This window comes from Mobula birostris, chromosome 14 (genome assembly GCF_030028105.1).
Source record: "Mobula birostris isolate sMobBir1 chromosome 14, sMobBir1.hap1, whole genome shotgun sequence".
In the NCBI taxonomy this organism is placed as follows: Eukaryota; Metazoa; Chordata; class Chondrichthyes; order Myliobatiformes; family Myliobatidae; genus Mobula; species Mobula birostris.
In genome coordinates, this window is record NC_092383.1 from 43,068,870 (window position 1) to 43,094,591 (window position 25,722).

The window sequence follows — 25,722 nt, forward strand, 5'->3', positions numbered from 1 at the left end:
TGGGAAGACTGGATTGTGGAGGTGTTTAAACTTAAGAAAGCCGAAGACCAGGAGCTGATAGTACAATGCCAGGGACATGATGCAAGCCTATAGGGTTGGGATGTAGAGGTTTAGACGATAACCAGCATCTGTTAGGAAGCTACAGGGCATACAAACATAAGAGAATTCCTTTAATCAAAGTCAGAGCAGGAAAGAGAGATACAATGACAAAATTGAAAGGTCTTTATCTAAATGTACATAGTATGATGACACATTTGGTGAATTACTGGCAGTAATAGTAGAAAACTTTTAATGACCACATTTTACACATTCCAACCACGTTACCAAAATGTGGTTGTATTGTGAAAAACATAGTAACCAAAGTCAGGTTACTTAACTCATAAGAGAGAGACAGAATATTAAAAGAGTTGGATCTGTCTTATTGGGAATTAAGATCCTTCTTCTCAAGTTGGATTTATGTCAGAAAATCAAGAAGTAGAATCAGTTTGGGTAGAAATACAAATGGATAAGAACCATTGGATGGAGATATATACAATTCCTCAAATGCCAATGGCAATGTAAAAATCAGGAGACTGGAGATACATACAAGTTTAATACAACATTCACGAAGGACTTCAATTTACATTAAATGTGGCAACTAAGGCACAAGAAATTCTGTAGACGATGACTTTATGGAGTGTAGAAAAGATGTTTTTTTTAAAATCAGTATGTTGAAGTAGTCAAATCAATCAGTCGAGTACGATGTTGCCTTCAGGTCGATTGGTGGATCCTTAGGTGGCTATGGAGGCTGATACAGGATCCACATTTTCTGTTGCAGTGTGGGCAAGAGTAAGTGCTGGCCGTGGTTCGTGGTTGGGTCTTTTGGTTGTAGGTCTCTCCTTTCGCAGCTATTGCTTGTTCTCTGTACACAGTGAAGGTCACTCTCATATAGCATGCCTCTCTTGAGCAGCTTTCCTCCAGGTGCCTCTATTGTGCAATGTCTTCATAGTTTTTAGATGTAATGTTGAATTGCTTCAGCTGATTTTGATGTTATCTTTGAAACATTTCCTTTGCCCTCCAGAGGCTTGCTGACTTTCCTTCAACTGTGAGTAGAGGATTTGTTTGAGGAGGTGTGCGGTAGGCTTTCGGATGACATCAGAGTTGGTGTTGCTTTATTATGATGGAGATGCTGTTCATGTTGGCCTCCTCCAGTACACTGGTGTTACTGTGATCCTCAAAATCTTTCATAAGGATTTTTGATGGTATTGTTCCATGGCTTCTAGATGCCTTCTGTCTATGGTCCATGATTAAGCTCCATACAGTAATGTAGGAAAGACAACTGCTCTATAGATCTAAAGTTTTGTTTGGACCTGTAGGTTGTGGTCTCCAAAGACTCTTTTCATTAGTCTTGCATAGACTCCACTAGCACTATTCAGGTGGTGGTTGATCTCTGAATCAATGTCTGCTTTTGAGGAGTAATGGTAGGAAATGTGGTTCCCATTTTCAAAGTGATGTCATAAACTTTCATGGAAGGCTGGATAAATGGTCAGTTGGGCAGTGAAATTGAAATCCACACACTGAAGCGCCATGACCTTGTTTCTTGGCCTTGAACCAGGTGAGGACGAAAAGCCTGCTGTCCATTCTGTACACTATTGGGATTCTCAGAGGCAGGTTTGGGCCAATAAGGAGAAGGTTGGCAAATAGATAGGGTGCAATGATGTAGTTGGGTGGAATCCTCTTTGACTCCTGTCTTAATAATGAAGGGTTCTGATTCAGTGCTGGTATTGCTAAGTACTGTGGCTGACGTGCCATCGTGCAGTAACCTCCATATTCATGTACTTGTCAGAACAGCCATGTTTTGATAGTATACGCTAGAGGGCTTGGCAGTCTACTGAACCAAGTGCCTTTGTCAAATCTATAAAAGCCAAGTACGAGGGTTGCCTTTGTTCACAAAGTAGGGACTCCTTAATTTCATTAGGCAGAATTCACCAAGACTGTTAAGGGTTAAGTTCACCGTGTATGTTACGTTGTAAGTTATTACGTTTTGAGGGCAGGGTTTTTTCTTATATATGATGTCGCTATTTGTTTGCTCTGGTAATAAAGTGTATGTTAGAAGTAATTACACTCGTGTTGATTTGTGTCAACACTCCTATACTGGTAACCCCCAACACTCCTCTGGACGATTCCAGAGTGATTTCACTCGTTTTACGATCATGACTACAAACACTGTTGCTCTCAAGCTCCCTGAATTCTGGCTGGAACATGCCACCATTTGGTTCACTCAGGCAGAGGCTCAGTTTACAGTGTGGAGAATCTCGCAAGACAACACAAAATATTATGTTGTCATCACAGCGTTAGAGAGCCCTACGGTGACCAGGGTGATAAGTGTCTTACAGAACCCACCCCCAGAAGTTGACAGGTATGAGACTCTTAAGCAACTCCAAGAGACTTTAGAACTTTCCAAGTTTGAGTGCACCCACTGGCTGCTCTCAACTGCCTAGTTTAGGCAACTCCAAGGCGTTGGAGTTGAAGAACCACATGTTGTTCCTCTGCGGCAGACATCAACCGTGTTCTATCATCAGAAAGCTTTTCCTGCAACAACTATCAGGCGAGATGTGGTCGGCTCTGGATGGCTCTCCCCTCACAGACCTCTGGGATCTAGCAAGAGAGGTGAAAAGGTGTTTTCCATCACCAAGAGGACCTGTGCGACCATGTGGCTGGACAATTTCGCTGCCACCTGAACATGAAACAATTGAAGTGGCTCATCGATGGTTTTCTACCCTGTGTTTCTGCCACACAAGGTTTGGGCGAGAGCTAAGGAGTGCTGCCCACCCTGTGAGTTCAAGGAGTCAGGAAATGGAACGATGCTATGGGCATCGTTAGATCAGGCAGTTTGTTGTTCATTACAGACTCTGTTTTCAGGCGCCATTTCCTCTGTGACACAGGCACTCAGGTGAGCTTCCTGCCCGCGTCTAAATAGGACACATGAACTGGGGAGTCTCTCGAGGCTGCAAATGGCAGTGCCATCCGGACTTTTGAAAAGCGTGAGATGATGTTGTGCTTCGGTGAGAAATTCTGCTGGCGGTGATGTCTACACCTCTGCTGAGGGCCGGCTTCCTCTGTGCCAACAGCTCTCTCGTTGATATCCAGAACTGGTGCCTCATCAACGCACAGACTTTCTACTCCCCCTCTGGCACACTCAGCACCACCGGCACTTCAAAGTTGTCCAACATATTTTCTGCCTCCAACAACTTTCTCCGCCTCCTTGAGTTCCTGGACCCAACTTCTCCTCCTCCACCGCTAAACATGCGGTGGAGGACCACATCCTCACCACCAGACCGCCCATTCACGCCCACTCCAGGTGCCTCGACCTGGAGAAGCTAGCCGTTACCAAGGCTGAGTTTGACACCATGGAGCGCTTGGGCAACATCTGGCAGTCCAGCAGTCCAGGGGCTTCCCCTCTCCACATCGTGCGAAAACTGGGGGTGGGTGGCGTCTATGTAGTGATTTCCTCCACCTCAACAACTGGTTCTCAGTTATCACCAGGTCCCTGTCCACCCGAGTGACATTCCTAAAACCACTGTTATTACACCGTTTGATTTGTTTGAGTTCCTTTGAATGCCATTCAGGCTGAAGAACGCAGCCCAGACCTTTCAGCATCTCATGGACAGTGTTCTCAGAGATTTGCCATTCTTGTTTATTTACTTAGATGACATTTTGGAAGCTAGTTCTAGGGACGAACATCTCTTACATTTGAGAACCCTTTTCAAACGCCTTAGTCAGCATGGTCTTATCATCAACCTGGTGAAGTGTCAGTTTGGACTGTCCGTCGTCAATTTCCTTGGACACCGCATCAATGCAGCAGGGGCAGTTCCCCCGCTGGCTAAAGTTGAGACCATTAAGCACTTCCCTTGGCCAGTCACCATTAAGGACCTGCAGGAGTGTTTGGGCATAGTGAACTTTTATCACCTTTTTGTCCCCCCAAAGCAGCTCAGCTCATGCGTCCCCTCTACAAGGCCCTTAATGGCAAAGCAGCCAAGCATGTCGTGGACTGGACAGAAGAAAGGTCCAAGGCATTCTCAGACACTAAGGCATTGTCTAATGCAACGCTGCTGGCACACCCCTTCCCAGATGTGCCAATTGCTCTCACCACGGACGCGTCACGTTACGCAGTCGGGGTGGTGCATGAGCAGTGGGTCAAAGGCATTTGGCAGCCTCTTGTCTTTTTAGCCATCAGCTTCACCCCTGCGAGTGCAAGTACAGCATGTTTGACTGTGAGCTTCTTGGCCTGTACTTGGCAGTACAGCATTTTTGTTTTCTCCTAGAGGGCCATTCACTTACAGCTTTTGTGGATCATAAGCCCCTAACGTTTGCCACGGCTAAGGTCTCCAAACTTTGGTCTGCTCGACAGCAGCACCATCTTTCTTTTACTTCAGAGTTCACCATGGACATCCAGCATGTTGCAGGGAGGCATAACCTTGTGGCTGACTGTCTTCCCTGGTCCTTCACTGGTGCTGTCCATTTGGGCATGGACTATACTCAGATGGCGGCAGACCAGGTTTTGGACCCAAGTGTGCAGGCAGCCACAGGGTTGAAATTGGTGGACGTTGCTTTCAGTGACAGTGGCATTTCACTATTGCGTAATGTGTCAATGGGTGACCCAGCTGACTGTGCCAGCGAGCTGACAGCGGCGCATTTTCAACGTGGTCCACGGGCTTTCTCACACGTGCCGAAGGGCATCACATAAACTGGTGAGAGAAAAGTCGGTGTAGCACAGACTTAACGAGGATGTCAGGGACTGGGCTAGTGCTTGTTTGGTGTGTCAACGCGTGAAGGTACATTGACACGCCAAGGCTCCCTTAACTCCTTTCATGGTCCCCAAGTAGCATTTTGACCATGTGAATGTGGATTTGGTTGGTTCGTTGCCCCCATCCCATGGGTTTACTCACCTCTTCACCATCACTGATAGGACCATACGTTGGTCGGAGGCAGCACCACTGTCGTCCATTTCAGATGGGGAGATGGAACGAGCATTCATCAACTCGTGGATCATTCAGTTTGGCGTTCCATTGGATATCTCTTAAGACCAAGGGATGCCGTTTATGTCCGAGCTTTGGTGTGCGGTTGCTCGTGATCTGGGGGTCAAACTGTACTGGGCCACGGGTCATCACCCTCAGACCCCAGACTGTGCGAGCGGTTCCACTATTCAATGAAAGCTGCTGTCTGTGCATGCCTCAGTGACCGTTGTTGGGTGGACAGATTGCTGTGGGTCATGTTGGACCTGAGGACAGCCCCTAAGGCGGGTCTTCAGTCCTCTTCTGCGGAGCTCATTTTCGGGTAACCCCTGCGTCCCTGCGGGTGCCGGGAGAGTTTCTCCTAACATCCACAGTCCCATGGTCTGCTCGCAGCAGTGGTCGCCTTTTATGGACAGTGCCAAAACGTTTGCTCTGGTGCCCATGACACAGCACGGCCTGCCATGGTCGCACCTTTGCCAGGTCTGGAGGAGGTGAAATACATGTTTGTGTGTCATTTTGGACATTGGGGTTCCCTGCGGCCACTTGATGACGGCTTGTTCCATGTGCTGAAAGCAGGAGATAAGTTTTTATTTATGCTGGACTTTGGAGGTATCCTGAACAGTGTTTCTGTGGATCATCTTAAGCCTGTTCATTTGGACCTGGAGTCTCCAGCTGAAGTGGCACAGCTCCTGTCTCCAGACTTTCTGACATTGACTGTCCAGCACATCTCCAGCACCCGCCCATGAAGGCAGGAATAGGTTCAGCCAAATTTTGCAGGCCCCTGTTCATTTGATTTTGTCTGCTAGGGTGAATTCTGGGGGGGAGAGCAGGGGTGCTTGCAGAGAGATTCCTTAATTTTATTACATAGAATTCACCTGGACTGTTAAGGATTAAGTTTGCCGTGTATGTTGCGTGTTACGTTGTATGCTACATTTTAGGGGTGAGAATTTTTCTTTTTTTTTTTAACATATATACATGTCATTCGGTCCAAAACATCAACTGTATTCTTTTCCTAGATGCCACCTGGCCTGCCAAGTTCCTCCAGCATTTTGTGTGTGTTGCTCAGATTTCCAGCATCTGCAGATTTTCCCTTGTTTGAAACTTTTTTTAGATCTGGTATTGTGCAAGGAGAAAGGGTAAGTATAAGGATCTGGGATCTTATATAAAGATTGGAAGTGATTTAGTTCAATATAAATTAAATCAAACTCCCAAGGCATGAAATGCGAGCCATCTACAGTAGATTATGAACATTAAAAATATAACCAACAACCAATGGCTAAGTATAATAAAGAAAGAGATTACAACTAATTTATATTACTTTAAGTCATATTACTAAAATATGAATGAGTAAAGTAGTTTGTATGCACGGTGTCTCGCTGACAGATCCTGGTAATCACTGCCTTGCGCTATAGCTCTGTTTATTACGATGTGGCTATCAAAAGAAGTTGAAGATTGTATTCAGTCAAAGGAAAATATTGCCAAATAAAAATAACAGAAAACTTGAGGATTCAGATAACATCAGAATTAAGCAAAGAAGGAAGAAGGCATTGATTCGGAAAAGTAAAGTCAAAAGTAAGGGCAAGTTTAAAAACTGACTGCAAGAACTTCTCCAGGTAAGTAAAAAGGATATATATTTTTAAATACAAATTTACAATGGGTTTTTCACAGAATGGGTTGGGGAAATATACAGCAAAATAAATGTTTTGTGTCTGATTCAAAGCAGAAAACATAGCTATAGCTATTTATTCTTTCTTTCTTTTCAAATCTTTTTACTGTATATATAGGACTATAGTTATTTATCATTTACATTTGTTTTAAAAAACTGGTATTTGGGAGCAATGTGACAAAAAGACATTAAATCCATCTGACCTTACAAGCTGTATTCATAGTTTTTAATGAACCTGAGTAGGGAGACAGAGAATGCACTAAAAGTTATCTTCCAAAATTCCATGGATACTAGAACAGTTCTCAATACTGAATGGTTGCAAGTGAACACCCATTATTTAAGAAGGAAGAATGGAAGAAGAAAATACAGATAGACCAACATGCCTGGCATACAGTAAGTAGGAAGGAATATGCGAGGAAGTAGTAACAAGTTACATGGATAATAATAATAGATTAGACAGAGTCAATGTAGATTGATAAAAATAAGTTAATGCATGATAACTTTTTGAAGGTGTTAGCAACAGAACAGAAAAGGGGTGTTGTAAGGAAAGAATAGCAACTACTAAATAAGGATGTAGATTGCGCTAATATGGTAACAGGGAGCCACAGACAAAGCCCAGAAGTAGAGATATGGAATACAGCAGTGATGATGCCCAAGGTTCAGAAATTTTGTTAGTTATGTAATAGTGTGCACCGATTGTTGAAATAGAAAAGTGGATTTAATGTTGACATGTGGACACTCATTTTACTCTGTAATCAGAACTTAGTCCATTACTTAAGTCTTCCTGTAGCCACCATTCTGTTACCAAAATGTAGTTTTACTGGTAATCTCATTAACAGAGACTGTAAAAACTACCAAATTAATGCTCAGCTAGATCAGCTTTGACTGGTCTCCTGGTGCACACCAGTTTTAAATGAATTGCACATTATTTTGAACACCGACTTCGTGTGATCTTTCAGTTTGCTCCTACAACGGGAAATAATTGAAAAGATGTATGCAGACTTTTGAAAAGGTGTCACCCAGAAAGATATTTAACAAACTTAGAATACAATGTTTGGGAAATAGTAAACCATCATGGATTAAGGATTTGGTTAGCACACAGAAAGCAGTAGGAATAAGTGAATCATTTTCATTTGGGAGGCTGTCATCAGATGGGTGTTGCATGGATTAACAATGAGGTGATCAAGTTTACTTAAGACATGAACATAGGAGGCAATTTGGGCTGGTCAAGAAAGTGCAGAGAGACTACAGGGCATATAAATAGATCAAGTGACTGGGCGAAATAGGTCATTCACTTCAGTAAAAAGATAAAATGGGAGAGTAGTTTTTAAATGGTTCAAGATTTTGAAGACTTACGGTTCAGAGAGATCTGGGTGTCCTTGTACATTAATCAGTGAAAGTTAGCATGTTGCCTATTGAAGGCCATTGTGAAAGTGAAAAAGGAATTCTGAGTGAAGCTAGAGACAGGGTCAGGTGCATGACAGCTATGGTAGGGTTTGCATGCCATTACTTCCTAAAAGGTGAAACCTAACAGTATAAATAGCAGTGATGAACTCAATGCCTTTTATGCATGCTTTGAAAGAGAAAACAACACTACACCCTTTGCGAATACCCCCAGCATCAGGTGACTCTGATCTCTGTCTCAGAGAATAATATCCAAATATCCTCAAAAAGGGTAAATTCTTGCAAGGCTTCGGGCCCCAATAGTGTATGGCCCTGGGTACTGAAAACCTTTGCTGACCAACTGAGTTGAGTACTTAAGGACATCTTCAACTTCTCACTGCTGTGGTCTGAGGTTCCCACCTGCTTCAAAAGGACAGCAATCATTCCAGTGCCCAAGCAATCATTCCAAGCTGGTTGTGGACTACAGGAGGAATGGAGACAGGCAAACCCCTATTGACATCAACGGATCTCGAGTTGAGAGGGTGAACAGCTTTAAATTTCTCGGCATACACATCACTGAGGATCTCATGTGGTCTGTACATACCGGCTGGATGGTGGAGAAAGAATAACAGCACCTTTTTCATCTCACACAATTGAAGTTTGGCATGAGTCCCCAGATCCTAAGGACTTTCCACAGGGGCACAATTGAGAGCATCCTGACTGGCTGCATCACTGCCTGGTATGGAAACTGTCATTCAATCGCAGGACTCTGCAAAGAGTGGTGCAGACAGCCCAGTGCATATGTAGATGTTAACTTCCCACTGTTCAGGACGTTTACAAAGACCGGTGTGTAAAAAGGGCCTGAAGGATCAGTGGGGATCCGAGTTGCCCCAACTACAAACTGTTCCAGCTGCTACCATCTGGGAAACAGTATCATAGTGTTAAAGCCAGGACCAACAGGTTCCGGGACTGCTTCTTCCGCCAGGCCACTAGACTGATTAATTCACGCTGATACAATTGTATTTCTATGCTATACACTATTGTATGTACATACTACTATAAATTGTACTTTGCACATTTAGACAGACGTAACGTAAAGATTTTTACTCCTCATGTACGTGAAGGATGCAAGAAATAAAGTCAATTCACTTCAAGTGCAGGGTGAGCTGCCTCAATGACTATCACCCAGTAGCACACATATCTACTGCGATTGAAGTGCTTTGAGAGGTTGGTATGGCTAGAGTTAACTCCTGACCTGAACCCATTACAGTTTGCCTACAACCACAATAGGTCTACATTGGATGCAATCTCACTGACTACCACTCAGCAAAGCAAACACAAGGCATGCATCAAGCTACTTTTTATCTATTACACCTCACCATTTAACACCATCATTCCCCCGGTATTAATCACCGAGCTTCTAAACCTAAATCTCTATACCTCCCACTGCAACTGAATCCTCAACTTTCTCATTGAGAAACCACAATCAGTATTGATTGGTGATAACATTTCCTACACAAAATGCTGGAGGAACTCAACAGGTCAGCCAGCATCTATGGAAAAGAGTACAGTTGACGTTTTTGGCCAAGATGCTTCAGCAGGACCCTCCTAAGTTCCTCCAACATTTCATGTGTTGCTTGGATTTCCAGCATCTGCAGATTTTCCCTTGTTTGTGATAACATTTCCTTCTTGCTGACAATCAACAAAAGTGCATTTCAAGGATGTGTGCTTAGCCCATTGCTCTTTTCTCTACACTCATGACTGTGTGGCTAAGCACATGTAATGCCCTGGTTCACATGGTTCAAATTTTTTCTCTGTTAAGCTTTTCTGTTCTCTGTGTAAGCTGCATGTTTGGGTTACTGTCGAATTTAAGAGATAGGAGAAATGTGTGCCATCCAATTGGAATGAACGGATTCGGGGGAGGTCTCTCTGGTGAGGGACACAAAGGTTGGGCTTGGGGCTTTTGAGAGGGGAGAAGAGAGAAAATGCTGGAGAGAAGAGGCTGGAGTAGTCGACCCAGAGTGGGGCCGTGATTCGATGAAGCCCGGGGAGATCGAAGGAAGATCGGCGAAGGGGAAACCATGAGCTCCAACTTGTGCACATTAGACTGTTTCATTTAAAATGGGCCCTTTTTTTGCTTCTTCCTTTTCTAACACTTTAGTCAAATTAAGAATTATAAAGTTAAATCTTTAATGCGGTGTACTATCTGTCATTTTGTGGTACTTATTTGTAACATCCACAGAAACAGGGCGTTTCGGGGTGGGCTTGCACCTCAATCTCACACGTTAGATCGTCTTCCCTAGACTTGCACAGCAGATGGAACCAGAGTGTTACAGACAACTCAAACACTGTTTATAAATTCCTAGGTTACATCATTGTTGTTAGAAACATCTCAGATGGCAATAGGGAGGCATACAAGATTGAGGTAGATCGGCTGTTTGGGTGGTGTTGCAACAACAAACTTGCACTTAGCATCAGCAAGACCAAGAAAGTGGTTGTGGACTTCAGGAAGGGGAATTCAGGAGAACACACACCAGTCCTCTTGGGGGTGGGGGGCAGTCAGCAGTGGAAAGAGTGAGCAGCTTCAAATTCCTGGACATTAATATCTCACAGGATCTATCCTGGGCCTAACACATTGATGCAGTCATGAAGAATGCACACTCGTGGTTCTACTTCAATCCAAGTTTGAGAAGATTTGGTAGATCAACCATAGAGCATTCTGACTGGTTGCATTGCAGCCTGGCACGGAGCCTCCAATGCACAGGATCACAAGAGGCTGCAGAGGGTTGCAGACTCAGCCTGCTCCCTCCTGACCAGCAAGGCCACCTTCAAGAGGTGGTGCATCATTGTGGATCCTCACCATCCAGCACATGCCCTCTTCTACCATCAAGGAAGTGGTACAGGAGCTTGAAGACCCATACTCAATGACTTAGTAACAGCTTCTTCCTCCTCGCTATCAGATTTCTGCACGGTCCATGAACATTACCTTATTATTCCTTTTTGTACTACTTACTTTATTGATAATTTGTAATTTTTTATGTCTTTGCACTGTACTGCTGCCACAAAATAACAGATTTCATGTCATATGCCAGTCATAATAAAGATGATCCCAATTCTAAAACTGTTGAAAGGTAAAAAGTATATTGATCATGAATGTAATATGATTTCACTACAAGAGTAGAAATGTACTGATGCAACTACATAGATCCCTAGTGACACTGCATCTGAAATAGTGTGCACAGGTCTGGTCTCCCTGGCTAGGGAAGGTGGTGCAAGGCTAAGGAAGCTGGTTCACCAGACTGATTTCTGGAACAACAGATTAAACAAACCAGGCCTGTATTTCCTGGAGTTAAGAAAAGTAGTGAGCGATCTTACTGAAATATACAATTTATACAGTTGGAATTTTCTCTGGTTGCAGTGTCTAGAACCCGGGATGACATTAAGGGGTCAGGTATTCAATACAGAGATGGGAAGAAATTCCTTAAACCAAATGATAATGAAACTCTGTAAATATGTACCTTAGAAAACTGTGCAGGCACAGATGCTGAGTGCATTCAAGACAGAGGTTTTTAGTATCGTACTAATCAACCTGGAGGATATTTGCAGGCAGCATTGATGACACTTTTTCAGTGCACTGAAGCACACAGTTCAAGGTGCCCATGTTCCTGATGTGCACTGGAGGACAAGGACCGTAAGATATAGGAGCAGAAGCAGGTCATTCGGCCCATTAAGTCTGCTCCGCCATTCAATCATGGGCTGATCCAATTCTTGCTGTCATTCCCACTCCCCTGCCTTCTCCCCATACCCTTTAATGCCCTGGCTAATCAAGAACTTATCTATCTCTGCCTTAAATGCACCCAGTGACTTGGCCTTCACAGCTGCTTGTGGCAACAAATTCCACAGATTTTAATATCTTCTTTGCTATTAGTTGCCAGCTTCCTTTCATAATTCATCTTTTCCTTCCTGATGACCTTCTTAATCTCCTTCTGAAAATTTTTAAAAGCTTCCCAATCCTCTATCTTCCCACTAGCTATGGCTTCCTTGTATACCCACCCTTTTGGTTTTACTTTGGCACTAACTTCACTTGTCAGCCACAACAGTGTCATTCTTTCATTCCAAAATTTCTTCTTTTTTGGAATATGTCTGTCTTGCACTTCCCTCAGTTTTCGCAGAAACTCCAACCATTGCTTCTCTGCTGTCCTTCCTGCTAATGTCCCTTTCCAGTCCCCCTCTCATGCCATTGTAATTTCCTTTATTCCACTGAAATACTGACACATTGGAATTTAGTTTCTCCTTCTCAAATTTCAAAGTGAACTCGATCATACTGTGATCACTGTTCTCTAAGGGTTCTTTAACCTTAAGCTCTCTTATCACCACCGGATCATTACACAACACCCAATCCAGCACAGTCAGTCCCCTAGTGGGCTCAACAACAAACTGTTCTAAAAAGCCATCCCTTAGGCATTCTACAAATTCTCTCTCTTGAGGTCCAGTTCTGGCCTGGTTTTCCCAATCCACTTTCATGTTAAAATCCTCGACGATTATCATGACATTGCCCTTCTGACATGCCTTTTCTATCTCCTGCTGTAATCTGTATTCCACATCCTTGGCTGCTGTTTGGAGTCCTGTATACAACTGCCATTAGGGTCCTTTTACCATTGCCATTTCTTAACACCACCCATAAAGACTCTACACTTTTCAAACCTATGTCATCCCTTTCTAATGATTTAATATTATTTCTTATACACAGGGCCACACCACCCCTTCTGCCTACTAACCCATCTTTCTAATACACCGTATATCCTTGGATGTTCAGCTCCCAATGGCAGCCATCCTTTAGCCAAGTTTCAGAGATGGCCACAACGTCATACTTGCCAATCTGTAGCTGAATTTCAAGATCGTCCATTTTATTTCTTATGCTGCATGCATTCAAATATAACACTTTCGGTCCAGTATTTGTTGCTTTTTGTTGTAAATCATTCCACTGGCTATGATTATGCCTCATCTCCTGCCTGTCCTTCCTCTCGTCTCTGTTGCACACTATCTTAGATTTTTTTCTGTATTCCCCTTCTTCAACTCGGTTCCCATTCCCCTGCCAAATTAGTTTAAACCTCCTAACAGCTCTATTAAACCTGCCTGCTAGGATATTGGACCCCTTTGGGTTCAGGTGTACCTTTTTGTATAGGTTATACTTCCCCCAGAAGAAGCCCTAATGATCCAGGAACCCGAAGCCCTGCTCCCTACACCAGTCTCTCAGCCACGCATTAATAAGCCTGATCATGCTATTCTTGCGCTCGTTAGCATGTGGCACAGGCAGCAATCCTGCGATTACTATCCTGGAGGTCTTGCTTTTCAGTTTCCTACCCAACTCCCTGAATTCTCTCTTCAGGACCTCCTCCCTTTTTCTACCTATATCATTGGGACCAATGTGTACCAAGATTTCTGGCTGTTCACCCTCTCCCTTCAGAATACTCTGCACCCGATCCGAGACATTCCATACCCTGGCACCTGGGAGGCAATACACCACGTGGATATCTCTATCGGGCTGACAGAACCTAATGTCTGTTCCCCTCACTATGGTTCCCCTATGACTGCTGCATTCCTCATCTACTTTTCTCCCTTCTGCACCACGGAACCAGGCTCAGTGCCAGAGACCCAATCGCTGTGGTCATCCTCTGTCAGGTTGCCCCCCTCAACAGCATCCAAAACAAGATAACGATTACTGAGGGGGATGGCCACAGGGGTGCTCTTTACTATCTGAGCTCTTCCCTTCCCTAACAGTCACCCATTCGTCTAACTCCTGCAGCCTCAGGTGACTAACTCCCTGTAGCTCCTATCTATCTATCTATCTCCTGCTCACTTTCCCTAAATGGTCATCAAGCCACAGCTCCAGATCCCTAACATGGTCTCTCAGGAGTTGCATCTCGGTGCACCTGGCGCAGATGTGGCCATCTGGGAGACTGGAAGATTCACAACTGCTTATTACACCGTGAGTTTAATACTGGGAATGATCTTCGATCACTCTTCCACAGTCAGCCAGAATGTGCCCTGGCACACTGAAAAGGTGGTGGTGATCATCATTAATGTCTGTCCCTGCTGAGAGGTGGCTCCTAAAATATGGGAAGTGATCCACATCAGCAAGGGTCTTATCATGGATGCTGAATGTCGGGCTCAGTGTTGTGCAGCAGATTCAGGTAAATAAATGACCTTGATACCTGAATGAGTGAAATATGCAGCAGTTAATTTTAAGAAAATTCAAGATTAGTGGAATTCTGTAAATGCCAGAAAAAAAGCCAGGAAACCTAACAACGAGGAGGAACCCGTCACTACCACCTGTCTTCCCTATATTTCCATGATTTCTGAAAGGATCACCAGGATCCTGAAGTAGTACTGGATTCATACCATCCACAAACCCACAAGGAAGCTCAAATCACAGCTTATGCAGGTCAAACATGACCTGGGACTCAGGATTCCCTGTGAATGTAGAACAGTATATATCAGCCAGACAGGACACACATGGAAAAACACATCAAGGAGCACAGGAGGTGTATCCATTTGGGTTACCTGAAGAAGTCGGGGTAGCAGAACATTGCCTTTGCAATGGCCATTGGACTGACTTCGACAGCACAAAACTACTGTACCGTGCCGATGGTTTTTGGGACCACGATGCCATTGAAAATAAAGCTAGAGGAAAAGAATTTAAATAAAGTCGAAGGTCTCACTGAAAATACCATTGTAAACAAGGTGGGAGAGCGGACATCAATTGGATGAGGACTAACCAATCAGAAGATTATAAGTACCACTGGACCAGACAAGCTCAAGCATCATCCCTGATGAAGATAGCAGAGTTTGTCATCAAAATGTCAGTTATAATCGATACCTGTACCTGGCTGGAAGTCAAAGAAGAGTTTATTTGTCATATACACCAGGAAAGTACCAGATCCTTTTTCAAAATCAAACATAGTTTGGAGCTCAGACTCCAATCGTGCACAATTGTCTTCTGTATATTACAACTTTGGTTAAAGATGGTGCAATCTTAGCTCTCAAGTAGAAATGACAAAAGATGAATGATTTCCCCACATGTTATGGAGATCGATTCCACTCCAGCAGAGAACTTGCTTGAGGTGAGGTACAACCATATTATAGAAAGAAAGACAGGTTGAGCTGCAGTTTTGGATAACATTAGTCTGCATTGGGATTGGTCTGTGGCAAATATGTTGCTGAGGATTGTGGCTTGCACGTCATCAGGGATAAAATTCCTCTGCCTTGATTTATATTCCCTCCCTTGGCTGGTATGTGCACTTCATCACCTTTTGGCTCCTAAACCTCCAACCTATTTCACAGTCACACAACCATAATTTGGGGTTTAATCCACTAGGATTATTTCAAGGTTTTGAGTGAGATTCCCTGCCAATATGACAACAATCTTTCCAAATCAAATCATTCTTCAGTGTATCATAAAATAGGTTGTTCATTATTAATTAACTAATCAGTTACTTTTCATATGCATTGTGCACTCAATTCTGACTTTGATATTATTGGTATTTGAATCTTACATTGAAAAAATCTGAATAGAAATCCATTTAATTATAAACATATACTCCAGGTAACCGTACACTTGATCCTTACCTTCTTGTTGTATTCATGAGCTAGTCTATCCAATTCCTCCTGCATTACTCTTAGTTTTGCTTTCAGAAATCGTATCTGAGCCTCTAAGTTCAGAATAAGGAACAGAATTTTAAAAATTAATTCTATAGTTAATTTAACACAATTTATTAAATAGCCTTTCAAAATAATTATCCAATGCAATATATTTATCACTAATACATTAAAAAGATACTTTACAAAAGGCAGATTATCCTGAAGCATAGTTCAAAGCCACAAATTCACAATCAAATATCAAATTAAGAATGAGGCTCCTTCTTTCTCTTTCCACTCAGTTTTACAAGTAGGATGAGATCAAAATCTAGAAAAGTGAGGGATATTTATTCACATTAGCTTGCTTTTCTGCTCCACTCTTGCATCAGTTCTATTTTTATGCCCTGCAGGCCCTGAACTAATAGTGGATTTCAAGAAACAAAAAAATATTAGCACTAGTGCAAAAGCAAAAAGGGTTTTTCAGAATAACTTATAGGTGAAAGGTTTTAACAATCAATAGCAATTGAAAATGTGGTTCTTTTCCTAGGAAAATGGGGACAAGGGGAGGATGTGTTTTTTTAAATTATTCATGAATTTGAATAACTAGACATTGTGAGAATGTTTCCACCAGAAATGAAGGCCATAATGTAAGATATTTATTCAGTCAGTGGATAGAATGGAGAACTTGCTGCTGAAGACAGTATTGAGATAATTCGTAAGGTTTAAGTAAGTCAAAGGAGAAAGAAGACAAAAGAATTTGTTGATAAATTAAAGGCAAAGGGAAGGGAGGAGGCTTGTGCAGAGAATAAATATAAGCAATGATCTATCTAATTATCCAACATTTATAACACAAAAAGATGTTGCAATTCATTAAAGAAACAACCAGGGTAGAGTTGCACATCTACATCGGTTCTCAATCTGTTCACATTGTAATGCTGAATACTAATACATGATCGTCTCAAACTAATTTGAGCATCTGGTATATGTAAATACAGGTTGAGTACCCCTTATCCAAAAAACCGAAATCTGGAAACCTCCGAAATCTGAGATTTTTTTGAGCGCTCATATAACATCACAAATGGAAAATTCCAGAAAGTGCAAGAAAAGTTCTCAAGTGATGTGTGGGACTCTGTGCACCACAGACAGTTTTGAGAAATGAAAAATAGAAAAAACCTGCATAAATTGAAAAATGAAGATCTTGAGTTTTAATTGAAACAGTGAATCAGTAGAGTGAACCTGTTGCTTAACGGTGTGCTAATCATGAAGCAAGCAAAGATCTATCACCGTGAATTGAAAATTGAAGGTAATTGTGAATAGTCGGCAGGCTGGTTGCAGAAATTTAAGAAAAGGCATGACATTAAATTCTTAAAGTGTCAGCTGGTCATGAAGCACTAGAGAATTCATTGATGAATCTGTCAAGATTGTTGCTGATGAAAATCTAACACCGGAACAAATCTACAATACTGATTGTTTATATACCTTACATAAAAACTGAAAAAAATATAAATACAGTGTTCTATAACCTTTTAATCAAAACAAGACACCATAAGTGAAGACTGAAAACCTGCTGTTTGTTGTTTCTCAACAAGTGATTCAGATATTCTCCCTAAGCTGTTGTGCTGCTTTTGTTACCCTGCACTCATTATATTTTCATTATATTAACAGTGTGCCATAATTTTTACTGTTAAGTATATATGTGTGATGAACAAGTGCAAGACAAAGGCTGCTTACTGGTAGCACATAAATTCAGAGTCATAAACAATGGCAATCCCAAGTTATCTCATTACGGTATATATTCCAAAATCTGAAACACTTCCAGCCCCAAGCATTTCGGGTAAGGGGTACTCAACCTGTAATAACTTCTGCAAAATCCAAAGGAGGGGATGCAACACAATGTCCAAATGGAGCAAGATTGGAACTAAACAGAAGAAAGCCGAATCCAAACAGGATATTGCTTAAGAGAATAAGCTAAGTCTTAGATTTTCATATAACTATTTCTTCATTTCACCCAAGACAGCAGAGGACTCCAGACAATTGAATGGTTAATATCTAAATGGAAATTCAACTGTTGACCCAAGTTCTAAATGGAAGTTCTGTATTAGCTCATCCTAATAGATTGTAGCTCTCCACAGCCTGAATGTGGGAGCTTCCCTAAAACGACATCTTGTTCAGGTCAATGGGGAGAGCAGCTCCGCTGAAACTACTGACGTTCCACAATCAAAACCTTTGTCAGCAGTTATATTTCTAAATAGACATCTCTATGATGCACTTCTAAACCACAAAATAACAAATAATGCAGTTCCTGGATTGTCAAGTATGCCACTAATCTACCTGTGACTTGAGTCATGGAGAGGGGGAGGTGCAGGATAAAGTCCTAAATAACCCAGACATTAGTGGAGCTCCTCAGCAGAATTCAAAGGGGAAAAGTTAAATGAAGAAAGGTAATGGAAGGCTGAGTGGACAGTTTGGACCAAAGGACTAGCATCGGTGCTACATATGCAACTTAATCTTGTGACATATTGAATACTGAAGAAAACAGTACGGATTATGCTCCCAGAATGCAACATTACACTGCACTGTATAGACTTCAAGGATGACAATCAAGTTAAATTAGAATCAGGTTTATTATCATTGGCATGAGTCGTGAAATTTGTTAATTTAGCAGCAGCAGTTCAATGCAATACATAATATAGAAGAAAAAATAAATAAATTACAGTATACGTACATTGAATAGATTAAAAATCATGCAAAAACAGAAATAATATATATTAAGCAGGTGAGGTAGTGCTCATGGGTTCAATGTACACTTAGAAATTAGATGGCAGAGGGGAAGAGGCTTCTGTACCTCCTAACTGATGGCACAAATGAGAAAAGTCCATGTCCTGGGTGCCTTTCTGAGACCCCGCTCCCTGAAGATGTCCTGGGTAGTACCTAAGATGAAGCCAGCTAAATTTACAGCCTTCTGCAGCTTCTTTTGGTCCTGTGCAGTAGCCCTCTCTATACTAGACAGTGATGCAGCCTGTCAAGATGCTCTCCATGGTACATCTATAGAAGTTTTTGAGTATATTTGTTGACATACCAAACCCTTAATGAAGTTTAATCACTGTCTTGCCTTCTTTATAGCTGCATCGATATGATGGAACCATGTTAGGTCCTCAGAGATCTTGAATAAGGAAGCAGGGAACATGGTGCATTAACAAGCCAAACAGAAACCCTATTTGGGTAGATGCCGCTTAGAGCACCATCAGCATTTCATTTGCCAATTACAGCCCAGATTATGCTCACTTTGGAAACAATTAACCTGTCATCTGAAGTTTCTGCCTAAATAACTTACTTTTTACCAAATGCAGTATCTTCCATGAATCAGCTCAGTTGGGTAGAGCTTTAAAAGATAGTTTAAAAAATACTTTCTTCTTTGATCTGGTAATAGTGATAACTTGGTAGTATTTGGTTAATATGGCTGAACGTGGATTCACAAAGATTTAGTAGAATAAAATGTTTAATCATTAGCTGTGCCAATGTGCTTCCAAACTGGCATCTCAAATTTGTCCTGAATGAACAGAGCATTAGTGTGTACATACAGCCAGTGCTTGTTAGGAGAATAAAATATAGACAGATGGAGGCATTAATGCTACTTTGAAACTGAACTGTTGAGATGATAGTTTCTTTTACTCACAAATAACTGACACATCCAACAACAAGAAGGACCTATTATAGGGGAGAGAGGGAACGTCGACTCAGACCATGAGAGGCCTGTTATAAATACCATTAAAAATGATCACCGTCAACTTTCAGATGAGTCAGTAATTTCCAGTGGCTTTTGCTTTCATTGTGCAAATTTTTGGCACTTCCTATCTTCTTCAAAGGTGCTCAAGTAAGCACGATGTGGCACAAATTATGAAGAACCTAATCAAGGTGCCAGCATAAACTGATTGCTCCTAGGCATGGATATGCAGGTTGGCATTTCCGTCAGAATATAGCAGAACTGGGAAAACAATCTAAGACACAAAGAACATGGCGAGCTGCTGAAACAGAGTTGCACCAATTATATCACTTTCTTTTGCACCGGTGCCCAAGAGAGCAGAGCATCTGCTTCAACCATTACGGTCCACTTACACCCACTACAATGCAGTACTTTGAGAGGCTGGTTATGGCTCAAATCAACTCCTGCCATAGCGAGGACATGAATCCACTACAATTTGCCCATTGCCACAATAGGTCTACTGCAGTATCTCACTACTTCACTCTACTTTGGACCACCTGGTCAACCTAAATGAATACTATCACTGACATACACTAAAACTCATCAAGTTCCAAGACTTGGGCTACTGTACCTCCCTCTGCAATTGGATTCATGACTTCCTCACTGACAGAGCACATCATCTTCTCCTCAATGACTATCAACACAGGTCCCCACTCTAATCACTCTACACATCATATTGCATGGCTAAGCATAGCTCCAAAGCCATCTATAAATTTGCTAATGGCACCACTGCTGTTGGCAGAATCATGGAAGGTGATGAAGTAGTGTACACGAGTAAGACAGGCTAGCTGGAAGAGGGCCATAACAACCTTTCACTCAACATGAACAAAACCATGGAACTGATTGTGGACCTTAGAAGTGGAAAGTCAGGCAAATACACACTGGTCCTCACTGAAGAATCTGTGGTGAAAAGGGTGAGCAGTATCAAGTTCCTGGATGTTAACATCCCAGCCCAACACACAGATGCAACCATGAAAAAGGTATGCCAATGTCTCTAATTTCTTAGAAGGTTATGGTGATTCAGTACGTCAGTGAAGACTCTTGATAAATTTGTACAGATGTACATTGAAAAGCATTCTGCCTGGTTGCATCACAGCCTCGTTTGGAAACTCGAATGTACAGGAATGTACATCTGGGATGTTTCAGATCACGTCCAAAATACCCTGCAGTGGAAGGGAGAACAGCCAGAGGTCGTGGTACATATTGGTACCAATGATATAGGCAGGAAAAGGGAAGAGGTCCTGAAAAAAGACTACAGGGAGTTAGGAAGGAAGTTGAGAAGCAGGACCGCAAAGGTAGTAATCTCGGGATTACTGCCTTTGCCACGCGACAGTGAGAATAGGAATAGAATGAGGTGGAGGATAAATGCGTGGCTGAGGGATTGGAGCAGGGGGCAGGGATTCAGATTTCTGGATCGTTGGGACCTCTTTTGGGGCAGGTGTGACCTGTACAAAAAGGATGGGTTGCACTTGAATCCCATGGGGACCAATATCCTGGTGGGGAGGTTTGCTAAGGCTACTGGGGAGAGTTTAAACTAGAATTGCTGGGGGGTGGGAACCAAACTGGAGAGACTGGAGAAGAGGCGGTTGGCTCACAAACAGAGAAAGCTTGGAGACAGTGTGTGAGGGTGGATAGGCAGGTGATAGAGAAGGGACGCGCTCAGGTGGACAGTTTGAGATGTATCTATTTTAACACAAGGAGTGTTGTGAACAAAGTGGACGAGCTTAGAGCATGGATCAGTACTTGGAGCTATAATGTGGTGGTCATTACAGAGACTTGGATGGCTCAGGGACAGGAATGGTTACTTCAAGTGCCGGGTTTTCAGAAAGGACAGGGAAGGAGGCAAAAGAGGGGGGGCGTGGCACTGTTGATCAGAGGTAGTGTTATGGCTGCAGGAAAGGTGGATGTCATGGAGGGATTGTCTACGGAGTCTCTGTGGGTGGAGGTTAGGAACAGGAAGGGGTCAATAACTTTGTGTTTTTTATAGGCCACCCAATAGTAACAGGGATATCGAGGAGCAGATAGGGAAACAGATCCTGGAAAGGTGTAATAATAAGAGTTGTCTTGATGGGAGATTTTAATTTCCCAAATATCAGTTAGCATCTCCCTACAGCAAGGGGCTAGATGGGGTGGAGTTTGTTAGGTATGTTCAGGAAGGTTTCCTAACACAATATGTAGATAAGCCCACAAGAGGAGAGACTGTACTTGATTTGGTATTGGGAAATGAACCTGGTCAGGTGTCACATCTCACAGTGGGAGAGCATTTTGGAGATAGTGATCATAATTCTATCTCCTTTACAATAGCATTGGGGAGAGATTGGACCAGACAAGTTAGAAAAGCATTTAATTGGAATAAGGGGAATTATGAGGCTATCAGGCAGGAAACTGGAAGCTTAAATTGGGAACAGATGTTCTCAGGGAAAAGTACAGAAGAAATGTGGCAAATGTTCAGGGGATATTTGTGTGGAGTTCTGCACAGGTATGTTCCAATGAGACAGGGAAGTTATAGTAGGGTACAGGAACCGTGGTGTACAAAGGCTGTAATAAATCTAGTAAAGAAGAAAAGCTTACAAAAGGTTCAGAGAGTTAGGTAACGTTAGGGATCTAGAAGATTATAAGGCTAACAGAAAGGTGCTTAAAAAGGAAATTAGGAGAGCCAGAAGGGGCCATGAGAAGGCCTTGGTGGGCAGAATTAAGGAAAACCCCAAGGCATTCTGCAAGTATGTGAAGAGCAAGAGGATAAGATTTGAAAGAATAGGACCTATCAAGTGTGACAGTGAGAAGTGTGTATGGAACTGGAGGAAATAGCAATATTCACTATGGAAAAGGATCTTGGTGATTGTAGTGCTGACTTGCAACAGAATGAAAAGCTTGAGCATGTAGATATTAAGAAAGAGGATGTGCTGGAGCTTTTGGAAAGCATCAAGTTGGATAAGTCGCCAGGACCAGATGAGATGTACCCCAGGTACTGTGGGAGGCAAGGGAGGAGAACTCAGCCTTTTCTCCTTGGAGTGACAGAGGATGAGAGGTGACCTGATAGAGGTGTATAGGAGGAGAAGATGGCAGCGCGACACAGCTTGCAATGGCCACTCCGGTGATGATGATGTCTGTTATCTGTCAAGTAGGGAGCCGTGCACAATCCTGATTTGATGGAAACAGACGTGAGAGCACAGAGGAACATCTGGTGAAGCTTCTGAAATGCCTGCTTCACTGCCGCTGCTATTGTGTGATCCAGAATCTCTGGAGGGAAAGGCCCTGAATCCTCAGTTTTGCTTGTTGCTCAGCGGCTGGGAGTGGGGTCGAAGCGCTCGGCAGAGGATGGCGCTCTGTGCTCGGTGGCTCGAAGTTTTCGGACAGACTCAGAGTCGGCTGTGGTCGGGTGCTTCCAATGCATCGGCAAGTTTGTGGTGCTTGGAAGTTCATGGCAGGGAGAGTTTCTCCCTTCTACCGTCTGCGTGAGATGATGGGGCTATCGGGACCTGAGACTTTTTTTTACCGTGCCCATGGTCTACTCTTTATCAAATTACGGTATTGCGTTGCACTGTTGTAACTATGTTATAATTATGTGGTCTTGTCAGTTTTAGTCTTGGTTTGTCCTGTGTTTCTGTGATCTCTCTCTGGAGGAACATTGTATCATTTTTTAATGCATGCATTTCTAAATGACAATAAACGAGGACTGAGTGTCCTCATAATCTAATCTAATAAAATGAGAGGCATTGATCATGTGGATAGTCAGAGGCTTTTTCCCAGGGCTAAAGTAGTTGCCACAAGAGGACACAGGTTTAAGGTGCTTGGGAGTAGGTACACAGGAGACGTCAGGGGTAAACTTTTTACTCAGAGAGTGGTGAGTGAGTGGAAAGGGCTGCCAGCAACTGTGGTGGAGGCAGATAGGGTCTTTTAAGAGACTTTTAGATAGGTACATGGAGCTTAGAAAAATAGAGGGCTTTAGGGAAATCTAGCAATTTCTAAGGGACATGTTCGGCACAACTTTGTGGACCGAAGAGCCTGTATTGTGCTGTAGGTTTTCTATGTTTCTACATTTCTATAACAATAACCTATGAGAAGAAAGTGGAAGAGTAGGTTCAAGCAAGAGCCCTTTTCTAACCAAGGTGCAAAAGGAGCGGTTCTTCCACTAGAACATTAAGGATTTCCTCACTAAAATCTAGGGGCAGATCTTGCAGGCATCTCAGAATCAGACAAAGACTGCTTTGGTAGTGGCTGTCAAGATAATTACAGCCATTAACATTTGTGCATTACAGCCTTCCAGACTGGAACCAAAGATGGTTGCTACATCTCAGTTTGCTGTCAATGGTTGAATAAAGGATATCACTGACTTCTCCTTTCAAAGGGGCTGGTTATATTTTATTCTCTCTCTGAGGTTAGTGGGTTACTGATGTTTGAAGAATTTAATGTATTACAAATGTGCAGATAAGAAAGTGAGCTCAGTAGACAGTTGAAACAAAGACTGTATTGATTGAATTCTAATCAATCCCTTGAGACAGCCATTGAAATTCAGGATAAGGAGTAGGATACAATAGATGAATATACAGAAGAAAGTGTGAAGTGCATTCAACCATTCAAAGCCATTCAATAGAAACAGACAAGAAATAAATGGGCCAAGCATTAGAGTCTCTGTACATTTTAGGGTAAAGAACTTGGCACTTTCAAAACACAAATACCAAGAGGATACTTCACTCAAAATGCATAGGTCTATGGGAAATTGATGACTAGATTGAATCTAGTATTGGTGCTGCTTCCTGCATCTATGCTGACCTCTTCAACTTTGCCTCCAACTTCCACCATGCCCTCAGATTTACTTACAATATCTCTGACACCTCTCTCCTCTTTCTGGATCTCTTTGTTTCCATCTCTGGGGACAAACTATCTATTGACATATTTTACAAATCCACTGACTCTCAGTTATCTTGATCATACTTCTTCCCACCCTGTCACTTGTAAAAAAGCTAATCCATTCTCTCGGTTCCTCTGTCTCTGTGTGTAGCTTTCCATTATAGAATACCTGAGATATCCCTTTTTTTTCAAAACACTGGGTTGCGTTTCCAGCACTATTGATGCTGCCCTCACCTATACCTCCTCCATTTCCTGCACATCTATTCTCACCCTATCTCTCGTCATTGTAACACAGATAGGGCTCCTCTTGTCCTTAGCTACCACCTTATGAGCTTCTGTAACCAGCACATCATTCTCCGCGGCTTCTACCACTAAGGATATCTTTCCCTCCCCCCCTCACCCACCCTTTCTTTGCTTTCCATAGGTGTCTCCTTTGTCTACTTTTCCCTCACTACTGATCTCCCTCCTGACATTTACCTCTGCAAGTGGAGCAAGTGCTGTACCTGCTCCTTCACCTCTTTTCTCGCCATCATTCAGGGCCCCAAACAATCCCTCTAGGTGAGATGACACTTCATCTGTGAGACTCAATTGTTCCTGGTGCTCCTTGTGTGGCCTCCTCTACATTGGTAAAACCCAATGCAGATTCGGGGGAAGAGGTGCTTAGTCAAGCACTTTTGCTCTGTTCCTCTCAAAAGGCAGGATTTCAGGGTTGCTATCTATTTCAATTTGACATCCAATTTCTAGTCCAGGATGAGGCCACACCAGGGTTTAGAAGCAACCCTGTCGGTCTGACAGAAGCAACCCTGTCTATCTGGGTGGCCACCAATCTGTTGGCATGAACATCAATTTCTCAACCTTCCAGTAATTACTTCCCATATCCTGCAACCATCCCTCACTTTTTTCCCATTCCCCATTCTGGTTATTCTTTCATCCTTTTTCTTCTCCTAACTTTCCCAGCACTTTACTCTGGATCTCCTTCTCCTCTTTGTTCTATAGTCCACCATCCTCCCCTATAACCTAATAAGAATCTAATAACAAATTTCATAACATATAACATGCGTGATTCTGATCTACCACTTCATTGCCATTCACCTAATCTTTCCTTCTATAGACTCCCTGCTATCTCAGCACTACTTGTCCCTACCTCTATCTTTGTTTGATCCGCAAACTTGGCCACAAAGCCTTCAATTCTGTCATCCAGGTCATCTAACGTGAAAGGTAGCAGACCTAACACTAATTCTTGCAGAACACCACTAGTCATCAGCAGCCAAACAGAAATGGTCTCCTTTATCCCCACTGTTTGCCTCCTGCCAGAAAGCCAATCTTTCCAGTAATACCATGGGCTCTTACCTTGTCTATTTGCCTTCTGAAAATCCAAGTAAACAGCACCCACTGACTCTCCTTTGTCTATCCTGCCTGTTACTTCC

General features: G+C 42.7%; 1 protein-coding gene across 5 annotated transcripts in view; it reads right to left on the bottom strand.

Moving 5' to 3' along the window:
* tex9 (testis expressed 9) overlaps positions 1–25,722 on the bottom strand; it is a 118,795-nt gene that overhangs the window by 44,862 nt on the left and 48,211 nt on the right. For all 5 annotated transcript variants that reach the window (XM_072278456.1, XM_072278459.1, XM_072278460.1 and 2 more), the window contains one exon: positions 15,673–15,755. In XM_072278456.1, coding sequence (XP_072134557.1) covers positions 15,673–15,755 — 83 coding nt within the window. The remainder of the gene's footprint in view (positions 1–15,672; positions 15,756–25,722) is intronic.